Source organism: Eupeodes corollae, chromosome 2, assembly GCF_945859685.1.
Source record: "Eupeodes corollae chromosome 2, idEupCoro1.1, whole genome shotgun sequence".
Classification (NCBI taxonomy): domain Eukaryota; kingdom Metazoa; phylum Arthropoda; class Insecta; order Diptera; family Syrphidae; genus Eupeodes; species Eupeodes corollae.
The window spans coordinates 106,062-121,788 of record NC_079148.1 but is presented as its reverse complement, the minus strand read 5'-3'; the positions used below and the strand labels follow the sequence as shown (position 1 = coordinate 121,788).

The 15,727-nt window shown below is 30.1% G+C and overlaps 3 protein-coding genes across 3 annotated transcripts in view; 1 reads left to right on the top strand and 2 right to left on the bottom strand.

Annotated features, from left to right (window-relative positions):
• Positions 1 to 528: 528 nt before the first annotated feature.
• Positions 529 to 2,027, bottom strand: LOC129945149 (NADH dehydrogenase (ubiquinone) complex I, assembly factor 6 homolog). The gene is made up of 6 exons (XM_056054806.1): positions 1,775 to 2,027; positions 1,612 to 1,723; positions 1,425 to 1,547; positions 899 to 1,294; positions 728 to 831; positions 529 to 674 (listed from the first exon to the last, which is right to left on the bottom strand). The coding sequence occupies exons 1-6, from the start codon at positions 1,891 to 1,893 to the stop codon at positions 593 to 595; spliced, it is 936 nt and encodes a 311-aa protein (XP_055910781.1). The 5' UTR covers positions 1,894 to 2,027; the 3' UTR covers positions 529 to 592.
• A 2,244-nt stretch (positions 2,028 to 4,271) lies between these two features.
• LOC129946594 (tyrosine aminotransferase) lies at positions 4,272 to 7,901 on the bottom strand. The gene is made up of 4 exons (XM_056056843.1): positions 7,508 to 7,901; positions 5,073 to 5,578; positions 4,726 to 5,019; positions 4,272 to 4,661 (listed from the first exon to the last, which is right to left on the bottom strand). Exons 1-4 carry the CDS (start codon positions 7,683 to 7,685, stop codon positions 4,326 to 4,328), a joined length of 1,314 nt encoding a protein of 437 aa, XP_055912818.1. The 5' UTR covers positions 7,686 to 7,901; the 3' UTR covers positions 4,272 to 4,325.
• Positions 7,902 to 9,423: 1,522 nt separating this feature from the next.
• The window catches only part of LOC129946643 (uncharacterized), a 59,169-nt gene continuing 52,865 nt past the window's right edge, over positions 9,424 to 15,727 (top strand). The window contains exon 1 of the mRNA XM_056056894.1: positions 9,424 to 9,631. The gene's annotated coding sequence lies outside the window, so the exon portion shown is untranslated. The remainder of the gene's footprint in view (positions 9,632 to 15,727) is intronic.

The window sequence follows — 15,727 nt, the reverse complement described above, 5'->3', positions numbered from 1 at the left end:
TTATGAATAAAACCGTCTAACTTAAGATAATAATTGACATTTTGCTAATCGCAACTATCTTGACATTCAAAAAAAAAATATATATCCAAATATTTAGAAACAGTCCAACAAGAAGAATATATATATTATACATAATTAAAATTTCTATTTGTCTTGAATTTGTAAGCAACCTTAGAATGTAATAATTTTTAGGTTATTTAATTTAAAAAAAAACTAAAAAGGTATTACGAAAAAACTACAATTTTTCAAGACTATAGACTATGAAAAAATTGGTTTGCAATTGCATTTCAACCAAAGATGATGCACTCTGAGCAATCTCGATACTATATTCATGGTCTTCTTCAACAACAGCCAAACTTCTCAAGGAACTAAATTCTTTTTAAAATAAATATACTTTCGGAAATATACATACTTTTAACTTTTGCAAATAGCAAAAGTAAGGAAGTTCTTGTTAATTGCATCCATGTTGATTTCTTAAGAAACGAATGAATTGACTTTGTAGATGTTTTCCATACCACAAATCTGAACTAGTAATTATAATAATCCATTCTCTTTACTTTTGTATTGATTTGAGAAACTTGAATATATTTTATTAATATTTCAGTCTAAAATGATTCCAATAAAGAGCAGCTGGAAGCATAGAGTCCCGCTGTAACACACGTTGATCAGTTAATCTAAAAACAAAAAGTTAAAACACTCATACAAATTCAATATTAATTTTGTTTACTGGAAGTGAGCCTTCCTTAGCCTCTCTAAGTAACGATCTACAGCTATGGATGGCAGAAACAGTGGTCTGACAGACTTAGGGATGTGTTCTTGAAGGCTGCGTGCCTGAAAAAATTAGAATTTGTCTTGATTTCTTTTCAATACATTTAAAAATGTAATTTGAATAAAAAACCTTTTCTAAGTGCTGATGAGCCATTGTTGCAACTTCAAATATACAATCCTCAACTCCTTTATCGTCAGCTTTTCCTCTTAAAATTCGCTCTTGACTAACACCATGTTTAATGAGTACTTCTTGGGGAATGTTTAATGCTTCACTTCTTCGAGTATAAGGTATTGCACGCAAAAGATTTGTAATTCCTTGAGCTTTTCCTAAATGAGAAGCCGCATGGTCAACATTCAAGTTTCTCACACCGCTTATTTCAAGTAACAGAAAATATATAGGAGACACTGTTTGATCTGCGTAATCTTCCATATCCTTGCAGGTGATAAACTGTTGATTGGGAGGGCGATCTCTAGCCGTGACTAAGCGCTTGAGATAGGCTTTTGTTATCTTGTGTCGTTCTGATATCTGTAATTGTACAATTTCTAGCATATTTTATTTAATTAACACTTTTTGCAATAACTTTTTTATTCATTTTCTTTGCTTGTTAACTTGTATTTATAAAGGTACGACTCCGTGTAAGTCGGCAGATACTTACATACTTAATCTCGTAGAGGACGGGGTGGTCTGCTACGTAAGATTTTACATCCTTGTCCAAACACTTGTCAATTGAATCAAACCAAAACTTCAGTTTCATCTTCGCTATATGCTGTTCGGACACCTTTTTAAATAAAATAAACATTCATACAAAATCAACTCAAAAGTATGAATTTTAAATGACTTACTGAAGAACCAATTTTAGCAATTTCAACATTAAGCGCTCGAATTGCAAATGCATTTCGCCTGATCTCTCCATTCACTAACAATGTGCAAAGGTAGTTTTCGAAATCATTTTTTCTAAAATTCAAAATTTATGTAATACATTTTATAAGGATACATTTTACTTACTTTACCAGGTCTATGCAGTAGTTCCGCTGCTGCGTATCTTTGGAGTTTGCACTCGATGAACAGTATGTTCTGATTATGTTTTTAACATTATTTAAGGGCTTACGGAACGTGACATACATACTTTCGAATTAATAAAATTGAATCAATGTAAGAAATGCACGAAAAAAAGAAGGAATTAAATTATTTGTATTTTTGTGTTATTCGGCAGATATTTTCTAATGTCGTTTGCCGTATGTCACATTTTGTTTTGAAGTATTCAATGTTACAGGGATGTTTTGAGGAATTTTATTTGATACATGTATCCAGCCGTGTTCATATGCGCAACTGCTATAAAGTTGCAAAGGTTTAATATTGTTCCATTTGATCAAGGAAACATTTCCGCAACTTTAAATTCGTTATCAAAAAGCACTAAAATGAAACGTTTAGAGCATTTAAAAAATGGTTTTAACTACTATCCTAACTGAAAAAGACGTCAAAATTAATTTCTACCAGTTTGATTTCATCTTCTGGAAGACATACAAGAGAAAGTCTTTCATACAATTTCTTGCAACAATTTTCGACAAGTGTTAAAATTTGATAGGCCATGCTTAACATAGCGATATACCTTCGACTCAGATGAACCATTATCTCGTTACGTAATTTTTGACTTAAAACGCTTTATATGATTTTTCTCCTTGGTTATAAATGTTGGAAATAAAACCCAGAATGTAATTCATCACCCGCTATTCCATTGATCACGTAATGGATTACTGATCCCTGATCCATCTCAATATTGCTACCCATCTCCTGCATAGTATATAGATACTGCCTGTAGCTCTCCGTAGGAAGTTTTTTTCTTTTCTGCATCGCAGCATGGATCTCAGCAGCAGATTTTTTCTCCTCTCCTTAAGCGAATTTTTAATATCGTCCAGGAACGTATGCCATGTAACGAGCTGGCGAAAGCTCTTGCTGTGCCCTTTAACAACCTTTTGGCATACACCAACATTTGTAGCTTGCTCCACTCTAAAATGCCGGCCATCTCCTCGAACTCATTGCACCACCTGGAAATTTTAAGATTATCATCGCCTGAAAATGCCTGTACAATCTGCTCGATGTCTTGAAAGGAAAAATGACTCCCATGTCCCATGTGTTTTTGGCATGGATGGAAATGATTCCTCAACATTCGTCTTCTGAATGTTCTCTCGGTAACCATGTTTTTCTGATTTATTAGCCATTTGCTTCCCATCAAGCTCTCCACCAACAGCACCATCGTTTCCATCTGCTTCTTTATTCTGAGTAAGAACATCTGAGCTATCATCTTCGTCGATGTTTTCCATTCCACCAAACAAATGCTTCCTCAGCTTATTCAATAAAACTCGTCGTATTCCTTTTGAACATATTTTATAGCTCTCTAGCAGAGCGCGAAGATCTTCAAGTGAAAGTTTGTCCGCCTTGCTCATAACTTTATCTGCAGCTTCCATATCCAACGTTGTATTCTGCAGCAATCAATGCACTCAGATCTCTCAACGTCTAATATGTGACAACCCGCAACAACAGCAACTCCAGCAAACGGCAACAACAGCTCTGACTCTTTTATAATATAAAAAGGAATATTCTGATTAATTTAATTGCTCGGTTTGTATTAATTAATAATTTAATTAATAAAGCAATTGGTTGAGCCCAGAATTATGTTGGAAATAAAACCCAGAATTTATATTACTTATAATAATGAGCTTTAATTCAAAGTATATTTTAATAGAAAAGAATATGTTAAGTAATTTTAGGTGATGTTAAATTAAGAAATTGACGACAGCGACTGACTCAATCGATTTCAGTTAGTCAGAAGCAATGTTTTTGTTGTTAAGAAGCAATGTTAAGTCGTACGATGCGGATTAAGAAAGGGATTAACTGGCTATCAGCTTCTTCATCTACTGTCAGGGTTGACCGACCCATGGCACATGTGTCGCGCCCAACATAAATTCGCCACCTTTTAATCGACTTTTGATTTGAAGAACATTCTGAAATGTTTACAAGTTTTCTACGTTGATAACAGTTTTTGCGAAATTTATCGTATACCTAGCATAGATTTTTTTCTTCAAAAATATCGTTATTATGTATTTAATCTTTTAAATAACGACGCAATATTTGTTCTATTTTAATATTTTTCTAAACAGCCTCCCTTAGTTCAAGATTGAATGAAAATTCAGTACCAATGTAGTTTAAATTATTTAGAAAATAAGTATACTCGTATTAAGACCGAAACTATTGACTTGATCAGCTGGCCAACGAAAATGATAAAAGAAAGGGTACAATACAATAACCTTCGAAGAAGAAATATCAGATACAAGCATTTTTACTGGGGAAAATCTATCCCATACCAAAACGAGAGATGGTTTTCTAAAAAAATCGCAGATGAAAGATTTCTGATTTAAATCAACGTCCAAATGCAAATACTAAATATACGTTAGGCGGTGTAAAAAAATACAATCCACTTCATTGCAATAGAACACCTTTGAAATTAAAATCCATTTATGTATTTATTTTGCTTTAACTTAACATTCAAGTATAATTCTTAACTATTAATCTGCTGGATAACAGAGTAGTTTATTAAACCACTGTTTTTATGATGTTTCTCACAAAATTCAGATATTCTCGAGCAAGCCTCCAGAATCATTTCATAAGGTACGGTGAGTACAATTCTAAAATAATTTGGAAGCTCAAAACAGCTACCCGGTAAACAAAATACACTCTGCTCATGTACAAGATCTTGCACAAACTCCAAGTCATTTTTAAATGAGGGAAAGTCGTCGATATCAATTCCTACCATCATATACATGGCACCTTTGGGTAGAATTGGGTTAAGGCCCACAATAGCTTTGAGGACATCAAAGGCACACTTTGCATTTTGCTGCAAAAATTAACTTAATCAGTATATTAAATTCAAAGGTAATAAGGTTATATTAAATACTTACTGACAAAATGTCAAGAACTCCATCGAAGTAGCTTTGAGGGGTATTACAGAGAATTTCTGGCAGAGCACCTTGAACCAAAGTATTTGACCCCAGAATGCGCGCTGCCATTTGTTTTAACCCACAGATAACATCCTTCAATCGATGTTCACGGTCGTGGATGACTATCCAACCGGTTCTCCAGCCAGGAACAAGAAAACGCTTCGTTAGACCACCACATGATAAAATTGGCACATCCTTTGACAGAGAGCTGATAGAAATATGTTTTGAGCCAGTAAAAACAAAGTGTTCGTAGATCTGAAAATGATTAAGTCATAATTGTGTAGTAATTCAATCTAAAGTGTACTCACCTCATCTGCAATAATTGGCAAAAAGTATTTTTCAGCCACTTTTAGTATTTTTTGTAGATGCGACTTGGAAAATACGCTTCCGCATGGATTACTTGGATTATTTATCAATATACAGGAAGTATGTGTGTCAATCAAACTTTCCATATGCTCAAGGTCTACCTCCCATTCTTTTTCAGGAAGAAGATTGTAGTATCGAACTTCAATGCCTAAACCTTCACAGAGTGTATTGTACAAACAAAAGCCTGGTCTTGGCACCAGTATATTTTGACCTACATCCGCTAATGTTAAAATGCACATTTCTAATGCTGAAGAACATCCACTGCATATAATGATGTCATTTGGGGTGACTGGTCCTTGATGAGCAACATATTTAACAATTGCTTTGCGGGCTTCCTCATGCCCAGTGCTTGCTGCATATCCATTATATTTGCCACTTTCTATAGCACGCTTAATGGCATTAATGGTTTCATCAGCAGCAACCAAATTTCCGAAAATTGTTGGATCACCTTTGAAAAACATAGCAGATATATTTTAAACGATGAAATTGATGTATCTATTTATTTATTTATAAAAATAAATCTCGAAAAAGTTGTCTTTTTCGAGCGTAATTGACTTAAACAAAAACGGAAATCATTTAAAATCTTGTTTGAATTGAGGCTGTTTATGTTAAGACTGATAAGGGTGTGGTAAATAAACATAATTAATCAAAAGAATAACGTATAGGTCTGCATTTTACTATTTTGATATGGATAAATATATAAGTAATATATATTTTTGCAGGCATACTATACGAAGATAATCAGTGCAGCTATTGTTCCGTAGCTCCCAAGAATGTATTGCTTATTTGATTGTGAGTTTGGCTGAATTCATATTTAAAAAGTAAAAGAATCACAATGAAACTAAACCACGATCTAGCTCAACTGAACTTGTGACTTTCGAGCCCTTGTATAATGAGAATATGACTGTTATTTTAAATGAATTTTAATTCAGTGTTTAAACTGCAATATTTATTGATTGTTGGTGTCAGAACAACTTTCGAGGAACCAGAGCCTACTGACAACTATGTAACTGACAACCCCCATTAGGTATGTTTTATTTTATTTACAATTGGTTTAATGCGCTTAGCGAACAAAAATATCACTAATACGCCTTAATGGTTTTTAAATAAATTGATGGCAAACATTAATACTATATTTACTTCTTTTAAACACTATCTTCAACTAATTAACCTTTATAAAAAAGTTGAAAATGTGTCCAATAGTTTATACGTATAATCATTACATGGTGCTAATGTTTGTAAAATCTATAAGCTAAGTAATAAACAAAAATAATCAAGATGGTTATACATATATGTATTACGAAGATATAAAAATAATAATCGTGGGAAACAACAAACAAATGTTAATTCAAGCGGTGCATTAATAATAATACTAGTCTATCAATAACATACGTCATAATAAATTATTTATGTCTTGTTTACAGAATTACTTGCATGTTGAAGATATTTTGTTTTCTTAAAAAATAAAAAAGAAACAAGTAACGCAAAAGAGATCTACAGCAAAACATCAACAGTGACACACCCGCACACACACCTTCTTTCTTGAGACGAAACTAGGTGATCTTAGTAATTGGAGTTAGGTTTTTAGTTATTTATTAAAGGCGCATTAGAACACGTTAATTATTTATACATTTTTATACACGACAAAAACAAAAACCGGCTTTATGTTGTCAAAAGAAAAACTACATTATAATATTAATCATTTAAATATATTTGAATATTGTTTTGTTCGTGCAAAAAGTAAAAAATAATGTAATCAAATTTACTAGAACACAACAATAATAATTAAATTGATTCGAAAGAGCTTTAAAAAATAGTTTCGTAAAGAAACATTTGCTTTAAGTGAAGTTGGTTAATATCAAATGTTAACATTTGAATATACTTTTAAATATTAATATTTTGATAATAAAAGTATACAAATATGTATATTTAGTGGCACAAACACTTATGAAGTGTCAGACCCTATGGACTAAAAACTCTTAACCATTTATATGCGCATTATAACAAGAATGGAAGGGACTTCTGTGGCATTGTTCAAGTTCAAGATTTTGAGGGTTTGTCAAACTATGATTCTATAATAAATTCGAGATTTTTCGTATAAGATGATAATTGATCAAAAAGAAGACACATTATTTTTTCCCGAAAAAAAGGCCAAACATATCCAGTAGAGCAAATGTATAAAACGTACATTACAGTTTGCAACTCTAAGTTATTTGATTACCACAGTCAATTAGCTGACTATATACGCACAAGAATTTTTATTGTTATACGATAATAAAATATATTTTTTTATTGGACAAAACTAGTGAACTCTAGAAGAAGATTTAATAAAACAGCCGGTTTATTATAACAGCAGCAATTAATTAAAGTTACATACCAATAGACAACGGAATCATTGGTTTGTCAGGATTAGGTTCTAATTTCAATGTCTCAACTATTTCCCGAATTCGGTTGTGCGTGTTTCGCGCTAATTTTGAAGAACGAAGTTTCCATCCTGAAGAGCTCGTTAAATTAGTTTCTTCGTGGTCTATATCACTGGAGTCAGATTTGCGCATTATCACATTAGATCAAATGTATTTTATTTTTCTCTTCTCTAACAATAATATTGTTTTACACTTTAAGGTATGAAATCAAAGTTAAAAAATAAGCTAAACAAGTATTGAACTCTTAAAAATCTGTTTTTAAGTAAAATGTTAAAAGTCTGTTTTTTTTTATTCAAAGAAATTTTTATATCTGTATCATTTAAAAACTCGATTAAAACTGAAACTATGTGATACACTTTGCCTGCTTTTATCATTTCAAAATAATTTGATTACACGGAGGAGAAAAATGTTAATTCTTCTAAAGATATGCAAACATTAACAACCAATATTTCCAGTTGCTTGTTTTAAATAACAATTTAAGAACACAAAATATATGCATATCTATAAATGAACCACAGTCGCATGCTGTACGAGTCTTAATATAGTTGAATAAAATTAAATCTGTTTCAGCTTATTTACATTTCCAACGTGTTTTAAATTGAGTACGCGAAGAAGAAAATAAACGGAATTATTTCGTTTGTAAGAATTTTGTTGCCCATATGGCTTTTTACTAAATTAAACCTGAAAAGAATTCTATAAAGAATTTCGTTCCTTTCTTTAAATTTGATAGTAGGAAATCTTGAAATGAGTAGCCCTGTTTCTATGGCCCTTTGCTATATAAAATATAGAATCGTAACCCAACAGATATTTTTGACAATCTTGTTTCAGCGAAGTTAAACTAGAATTTCTCTCAGAACAATTATTGAATGTTGTATAATAATTATGAATTACATACTTAAATGTATGCAAATGTTGTAATAAAACTTTATTTTATTACCCTTATCTTATATAAGTTTTAAAAGCAATAAAATTCAGTTAAAATTAAAGATAATATTTTTTTAAGATCAAAAAAAGAACAAGGGTGTTCAAATTACAGATCACAACAATAACATACAATAATAAAATAAGGGATACTGATTTCCTACCGCAGTCTTGGTATTAAGGAATTTCTTTAAAAAAAATAATATCAGAACCTTAGTTTTCATTTGGGTTTCAGTTGGGCTTATGTGGACTTTAAAGTAAAAAGAAGATATAATAACAAGATTTGATTCAGTAATACTTTAATTCAAATTCTTTAACATATAAACCAGATATAAATATTGTTAATCCAGCTAATAATAATAATAATTGGCTTATAAATGTATTACATAATTCTTTAACATATATTTTCGATCAGAAAAATAACTATCAAATCAACCATCTTACTTTGCTGGTCGAAAATAATAAACCGTTCAATAATATTAATTAATAGCAATTCCATTTCTTAACTTTTTTGAAGAAAAAACTACCTGTGATTGAATTAATACAAAAGTAATCAACTTTTAAATGTATATCAGCTATTTTTTCTACAAGCACTTTATGTTGATTTCAGAAAGTGCGTACGAAGCCTTTGATCCTAGATACGGATATCAGTTACAAAATCGTGCGAATTTCCTTACTTGCAATCTACACCCCTGCAAAAAATTCTCTTGTACAAATTTCCACATCTTTCTTTGTTTTAAAAGCTACTACGGGTATCGTATACATTTTTAAGCTAAAAAAGCTAAGGATTTTTTTACATTCGAAAATACATTTCATTATCCCTGCGCAATGTAAGTTTATGCGCTTTGGGTTTTCGAAATGTGCTTCTGTATAAGTGAAAATGTATACTCGGCACAGCATTCGAAAGATGGAAACAGAGAGATTTCTTTCAGTCGGGTGAGAATGTTTATTGATATCGTACTCTTCCGCACCGCGCTTTTCCGAAAAAATTAAGTGTATAACATTTTTTACAAATTTATGTAGACCAATTTATATTTAATTGCTTTTCCGAATCTCACCGATACAAATAAAGTATAAATAAATATAGTTGCCGGTTATTATTAATTTCGTATATTAACAAAACATCCTATATACGAGCATTAAAATTTACAAAAAAGGTTAGATAAGAAAATCAAATAACACCTCCCTTGTTTTTTTTTTATTTTTAACAAAGAGAAAAAGTGTCTTTTGATATCGTTGATTAATGTGGCTTGTTTATTATGCCTTCTATATCCTTGTGTTTTGAAAAACAAATCATATAAATACCTTCGTGCTTTTTTAAGAAAAGATATATCTAAAGTGAAATACAATACAAGTTTTATTATTTTTAATAAATGCACATTGAGCCTACGAAATGTACATAAGTGAAAGCAACAGATAAAGAAAAATTGCAAAAAGGAATTGATACCTGTGAGATCTCTCGAGTTAAGTGAGAAAAAAATCCAACTTAATAAAAGGATCCGAAAAACCTACATAATTATATACAATTTTACAAGTGCCCTGCAAGACATTTTTGTTCGAGGAATATCTATGTGTATATAAACAGCAAACAACAAAAGAAATCAAACAAATATACCTATTTATTATGTGTACCTATATAAACTTGAAACATGAACTCCCATTGAATTGAAATTGAATTATGGTTTGATTTTCACAAGCTTCAGGAATTCGAATTACTTTTTAAACTCAAGTCTAAATTATATGAGATTATTTTAAAGTATACGAATTCTGTGGGTCTTAATATAATGTAAACATAATGACGTTGTTTCTAAATATCTAGGAGTTATTTTGAAGATATTTTGTGGTGTAGTCCCCTGACAATCGGATTAAAAACAAATGGGATTTTGGAATACTAATTAATACACCCTGGGCATTGATTAAGCTATAAAGCTCGACCGAAACAACATTTAGTGGGTTGAAATAGGTGCCTCTGAGAAATAACATAAATCAAATAAACTGAATGAATAAACAAGACATATTAACGTGATTTAAGAAATATTTATTTAAAGTCTCATTTGCGTATTTGATCCATACGTGGCAACAGATAAAAGTTTTAGAACATGCATTTTGCATTCATTCTGTATTTAGGGACTACTGAAAAAAGCTTTATATCGATGGCGGGTTTTTAAAGATCATGACATTGTAAATAATTCTACAATTTTGAGTTAAGGGTTATTTAAAATTTGTTGCTTTCCAATCTATCAAAACTGCGTGAAACAATTAAAACCCTGCACTTTAGCATTGATAAAATGAATGTCTTCTACATGCTCATCATCATGCAGTTCTTTAGGTGGAGGGCGTTGCCCGGCTTAAATGTTTTACCAATGACGTTAGAAACTTATTGTGGATATGCATGGAAAACTTGCATTTTGAAGTCGAACTGGCCTTGACTTCAAATAGACTGAAATTGAACAAAAAAATAAAACAACTTTGGCTATAACTTTTGTTAAACGTAGGTTCAGCATTTGAATTATGATTAAATTCATGGCTTTGGTCCCTCACTGTAAACTTTTACTTAAAAATGTTTTTAATTTGCACCTCTACTATTTATGTACTATGCAAACATAATTACGAAATGGATGAAATTAGATTATGTTTTTGTCTCAACCCGTCCAGTTTATAGTAATATTCTATACTTTTATAAAAACATAACTAGAATTTGAATGAAGTGAAATATAAATGGAAATTCTTTAAGAAAAATACTGGAAAACAATGGCTTTAATACCTGAAAGCATTCGTATCAATGTACGATGAATCCATTCACTAAGGTGTAACAAGGATGAGTTTGAAAGCTATGTCAATTAATTATTAATATATTACTTCGAACATCATTGATCAATTTATTTAAAGGATTTTCAATTTGAACTTGCACACACTTATCTTATATTTCTAAGGAATCAATTTCTTCCCTAAAATCTTAAATATTTATACAATCCTATACGTATAAATGCAAATGTGTACATTCGAAGTACATATAGGTATATTGTATATTCATGTAGCAAAAAGTTAACAAACCTGACTACCGCGCGTCTTCGTTGTTAAAAAATCAACGTGAATTGAATATTCCATTTAAAATTAAAATTTGAAATTTAAGAAGGATTTTTCCACGCAATTTTAAAATAATTGTACCAGACCATGTCCTTCCCCCTTAACATCTTTGTATTAAATGAAAATGGCACATACATATGGATTTATGTATTTTCATACCAAAGGACACACAATACTCTTCGTTAGGACTTTCGCTCGTGCCTCGTGCATTCCCTGTTATATTTTCCACAAACGAATTTATTTTTCATATTATTACAGACGGATTAAGTACTTAAATTATTCATGTATACGGTACGCAGTTCTTAGCCACACAGCAGGAGTCATTTGGCATTGTAGCCTAATGAGTTCCAAAGGACCAACATTTTTTTATATTTTTCTTCAAAGATTTTTTATCTTGCTCTTCAGTTAAATTTATTTCTATTTGATGCATAATGAACAACCATTGAAAAGCAACAGTATATCCTTTGTGGCGTCAAAAAATTGTGGGGAAGAAGGTTTCAAAAGGAGGTTGCTTAACCTCAGCACTGATGGAAGCAAGCAATGAAATGGGACATTGTGTAAAGCCTGTATTCTTGCAATGTTTATTTTGTTCGTTCATCTAGTAGAGTTTTTGTATCATTTATTTTTATTTCATTTACTTTTTACAAATATATGCTGACGGTTCTACAACTAAATTTAGACTTTCGAAACAAATAAAACTATACTTTAGCTGTAATGTCAAATATAATTGCTAAGAACTTCGTCTTCAGTTGAATAAGTTGACATCTTTTAATACGTTTTTTTTTTTAATTTTCAAACACAACCGTTCCCCAAAGCTCGTATTTGAATTAAATCTAGTTTCTTTTTCAATTTGAATATACTTTTGTAAGTCCTTACTGAAAAGCAAAAGACCACTTTATTCTAAAATATTGAAAAAGTATGCAAATGCAAGAACATAATATATAGTACGAATGAGCGAAAAGTTGAAAAAAAAATATGAATACGTACCTAAGTTAAAGTTAATAAAAGTTAATAAAAACTTAAAGGTTTAGTTTAAACAAGGAACTTCAGAAGGGAGAAATTAGTTTTTTTTTAATATCCAATTCGATAAAAGCGCAGAAATATAGTACAGGGGGGTCAATCTGTAAAACGTTAATCGTTAGACGATAGCGTTTCGACGATATTCTCATTTCACGTAAGACGATAATCGTCAAAGTGATGTCGTCAAAATGATAGTGTTTGCACGATAGCTAAGTAGGCATCGACTGCTATTAATTTCCATTGATAACTAAGCAAATTGAAGTAAAAAAGTTTCGGTGTAGTTTAGTTTTGTTAAAAAATTAAAATAAAAATTAAAAACATACAATTAATTCGGTTACGAAGAAAATTAAGGGATGAATCGGACCTTCATCTATTCTAACCCATATGTAACCATTTTTTTATATACAAAACATTAGTAATCTCTCTTAATTGTTGTTAAATAAATAAAACAATTATAGTTATATTATATTATATAATATCACACATTGATGAAACATTTTGATATTATAGTTTTATCGTCGGGAACAAATGAAAACACAAAAAGTAACAATAACAATAAACATCACAAAATAGTTGTCATGTCATACACTTTTTGCAAATTTTCAAAATTTCCCATAGAGAAAAACCAAGTTTAATAACATTTTCAAGTTATTGAACCAGCATTGTATTTCGTTGAGTTCATTTTGACATTTCAGTCATAGTATAAGAGTATTTGGAATATACTCAACAAACTTATACTAAAAACGATTGACGGGACGATAGTGATAAAGTTACGTGAAGCAAATTATTGACGTTATAGTTAATGATAATCGTTTTAACTAAAGTTGGAGTGAACTGGTAACTTTATTCGTTGTCTTTTCAACAAACTGTTGGCTAATAAATATATTTCGTTATGAAAAGCTAGGCATCATTATCCCAGAACCAAAATCATAAATCAACATTGCCAAACTTCTTCTGTATTGTATTTTTTTCTTTTTAAGTTGTTAAAACATTTTGAATATAGTGTTTAACCTTTTCTGGAGGGCAAAAGTTAGTTATTTTACTTGTTTTACAAAAAAAGATAGACTGTGCGACTTATAATGATAATTTCTTTATAGTGTACTCGAAAACTTGTACCTAATTTTGTTGTTTTGTTTAAGTTGTTAAAACATTTAAAATATAGTGTTTAACCTTTTCTGGAGGGCAAAAGTTAGTTATTTTACTTGTTTTACAAAAAAAGATAGACTGTGCGACTTATAATGATAATTTCTTTATAGTGTACTCGAAAACTTGTACCTAATTTTGTTGTTTTGTTCGTACTATTGCAATACATATCTGAGACCTTGAATTATTTTTATTGTTTTCCAGATAATGTATGTTATTTTTTTAGCAATTTTTAGTAGTATTTTTTGCAGTTTTGTAAGATTACGTTCAGTTAAATTATTTTAAAAGATTTTCAAAACGTGGTTCTTCGTGGCATTAAACTATTTTTGGGTCTATATTATATTTTGTTCTTTGAAATAATAAAGCCATGTTTTATTTACAATTTTTTAAAAATAAAAAGGTATTCTGATACGTTCAGATTTTCCAGCTCTTACATAGATTCTTAGTGGCTCAAAATGTTTACCAATTACACAACACTTTGTCTTATATTTAAGATAAATAGTTTATCAAAAAAGTTTTTAAAAACACTCTTAAAATGTCTATCGACATAATCTAAACAAACCAAATATATATTATTAATTAAATTTTATTAAATCAAAGACATTGAAAAAGTATTACAAAAATATTTGTTGAAAAATGAAACTTCTTGGAAATGTTTACACAAAATAATTTAAAAATATTTGTTTCCAAACATAATCAACAAATAAATATCCCCACACAAAATAATATGATTGTATGTATTATTTTTTGTTTTTACTAAGTAAGCTACACCGAAATGTTTTCGACCGTTGTTCTCCCAATCTATAAATTGTATGAAATAAAATGTTTTTTTTCTGTACATTTATTTTCATGGCCTTAGTAAGAAAAGGAAGACCCAACCTATTTCTTTCGAGTAATTTGTATAAGTTTGTACTTCACCCTCAAATATTTTGTACCCTACCCATAACTCAGGGTACTTTTTAGGAATTGTTAAGGACGTGTAAATGCGAAGCTCTCCAACAAAGTTAAGCTTTGTCGGAATGTTTTCGAATTAAATATCTAATTTTCCCTAAAATCATTTTGGCTTTTAAGGAATTAAAAACAAATTCTATATATTGTATCCAACTGCCTGAAGGTTAGTTTATTAAATCAAAGCCAATAATTAGGAATAGATTGAATATTTCAATAAAACAAAAAATGTTTTCAAACTTACATACAAATATATTTTTTATTAATTTATGAAGAAGTTGGAAAAAAAATCTTCATAAATTAATAAAAAATTGAATTTTCAGGATTAAAAACCTTTCAATAATTTCTAAGATGGTTCAATACTAGCTCACGAAATACAATATCATTATCATCCATATACTTGGAACTAGGGACACCTTTAAAACTTATTACTTTTAATGACTGGGCATTTTTTAAACAAAATAGAAGTTGGATACATTTATATTTATTTTGGTATAATATAGGATTACTTTAAAAAAAATTTAATTGATAGCCGAATAGAAATCCTTTTTAAACTGAATCAATTCTTGTTTTCTTTTCATCGTTTAAACTTTTTAAAACTAGATATTTTGAAACTTTTGTTTTTGTTTTCATATTCAATTTCACGCAAGGCTTTAAAAACAATACACCTCTGTTCTCCTGTATATATTGAAATAGACACTATATTACATAATATATAATGCATATTTGGTGTTGGCTTGTTTTCATTAACTGTGTCCCGATTTCAATGATAAAGACAATTTGTAACTTTTGCGATGTAAATACATTAATGTTGGTGAAGATATTTTGAAATTTCTTAATTTCCCCTTTTCACAAAAGTTTCATTATCTCCTCTAACTTAAAGTGACACCTTATAGCAGAAGTGTCAATAAGAATAACCGAACAGGGGAAAAATGATAAATTACCATATCTTAACTTGATAACTCTTTTAGGTAGAAAACAATACTATGAAGGGCGAAAAGGCAATTAATCTTTATTAGCTAAAAATATGGACGTCTTTGGTTATATTTACATTT

What these genes read in the sequence shown, in the direction of transcription:
- LOC129945149 (XM_056054806.1), bottom strand. Translation starts at nt 1,893, where the DNA reads ATGTATGTCACGTTCCGTAAGCCCTTAAATAATGTTAAAAACATAATC. An exon ending in TCCTCTACGAGATTAAGTAT is followed by an intron (nt 1,295 to 1,424) that starts GTAAGTATCTGC and finishes GTACAATTACAG; the next exon opens with ATATCAGAACGACACAAGAT. An exon ending in CTAAGGAAGGCTCACTTCCA is followed by an intron (nt 675 to 727) that starts GTAAACAAAATT and finishes TTTTGTTTTTAG; the next exon opens with ATTAACTGATCAACGTGTGT.
- LOC129946594 (XM_056056843.1), bottom strand. Translation starts at nt 7,685, where the DNA reads ATGCGCAAATCTGACTCCAGTGATATAGACCACGAAGAAACTAATTTA. An exon ending in AATGATTCCGTTGTCTATTG is followed by an intron (nt 5,579 to 7,507) that starts GTATGTAACTTT and finishes TGTTTTTCAAAG; the next exon opens with GTGATCCAACAATTTTCGGA. An exon ending in TGCCAATTATTGCAGATGAG is followed by an intron (nt 5,020 to 5,072) that starts GTGAGTACACTT and finishes AATCATTTTCAG; the next exon opens with ATCTACGAACACTTTGTTTT.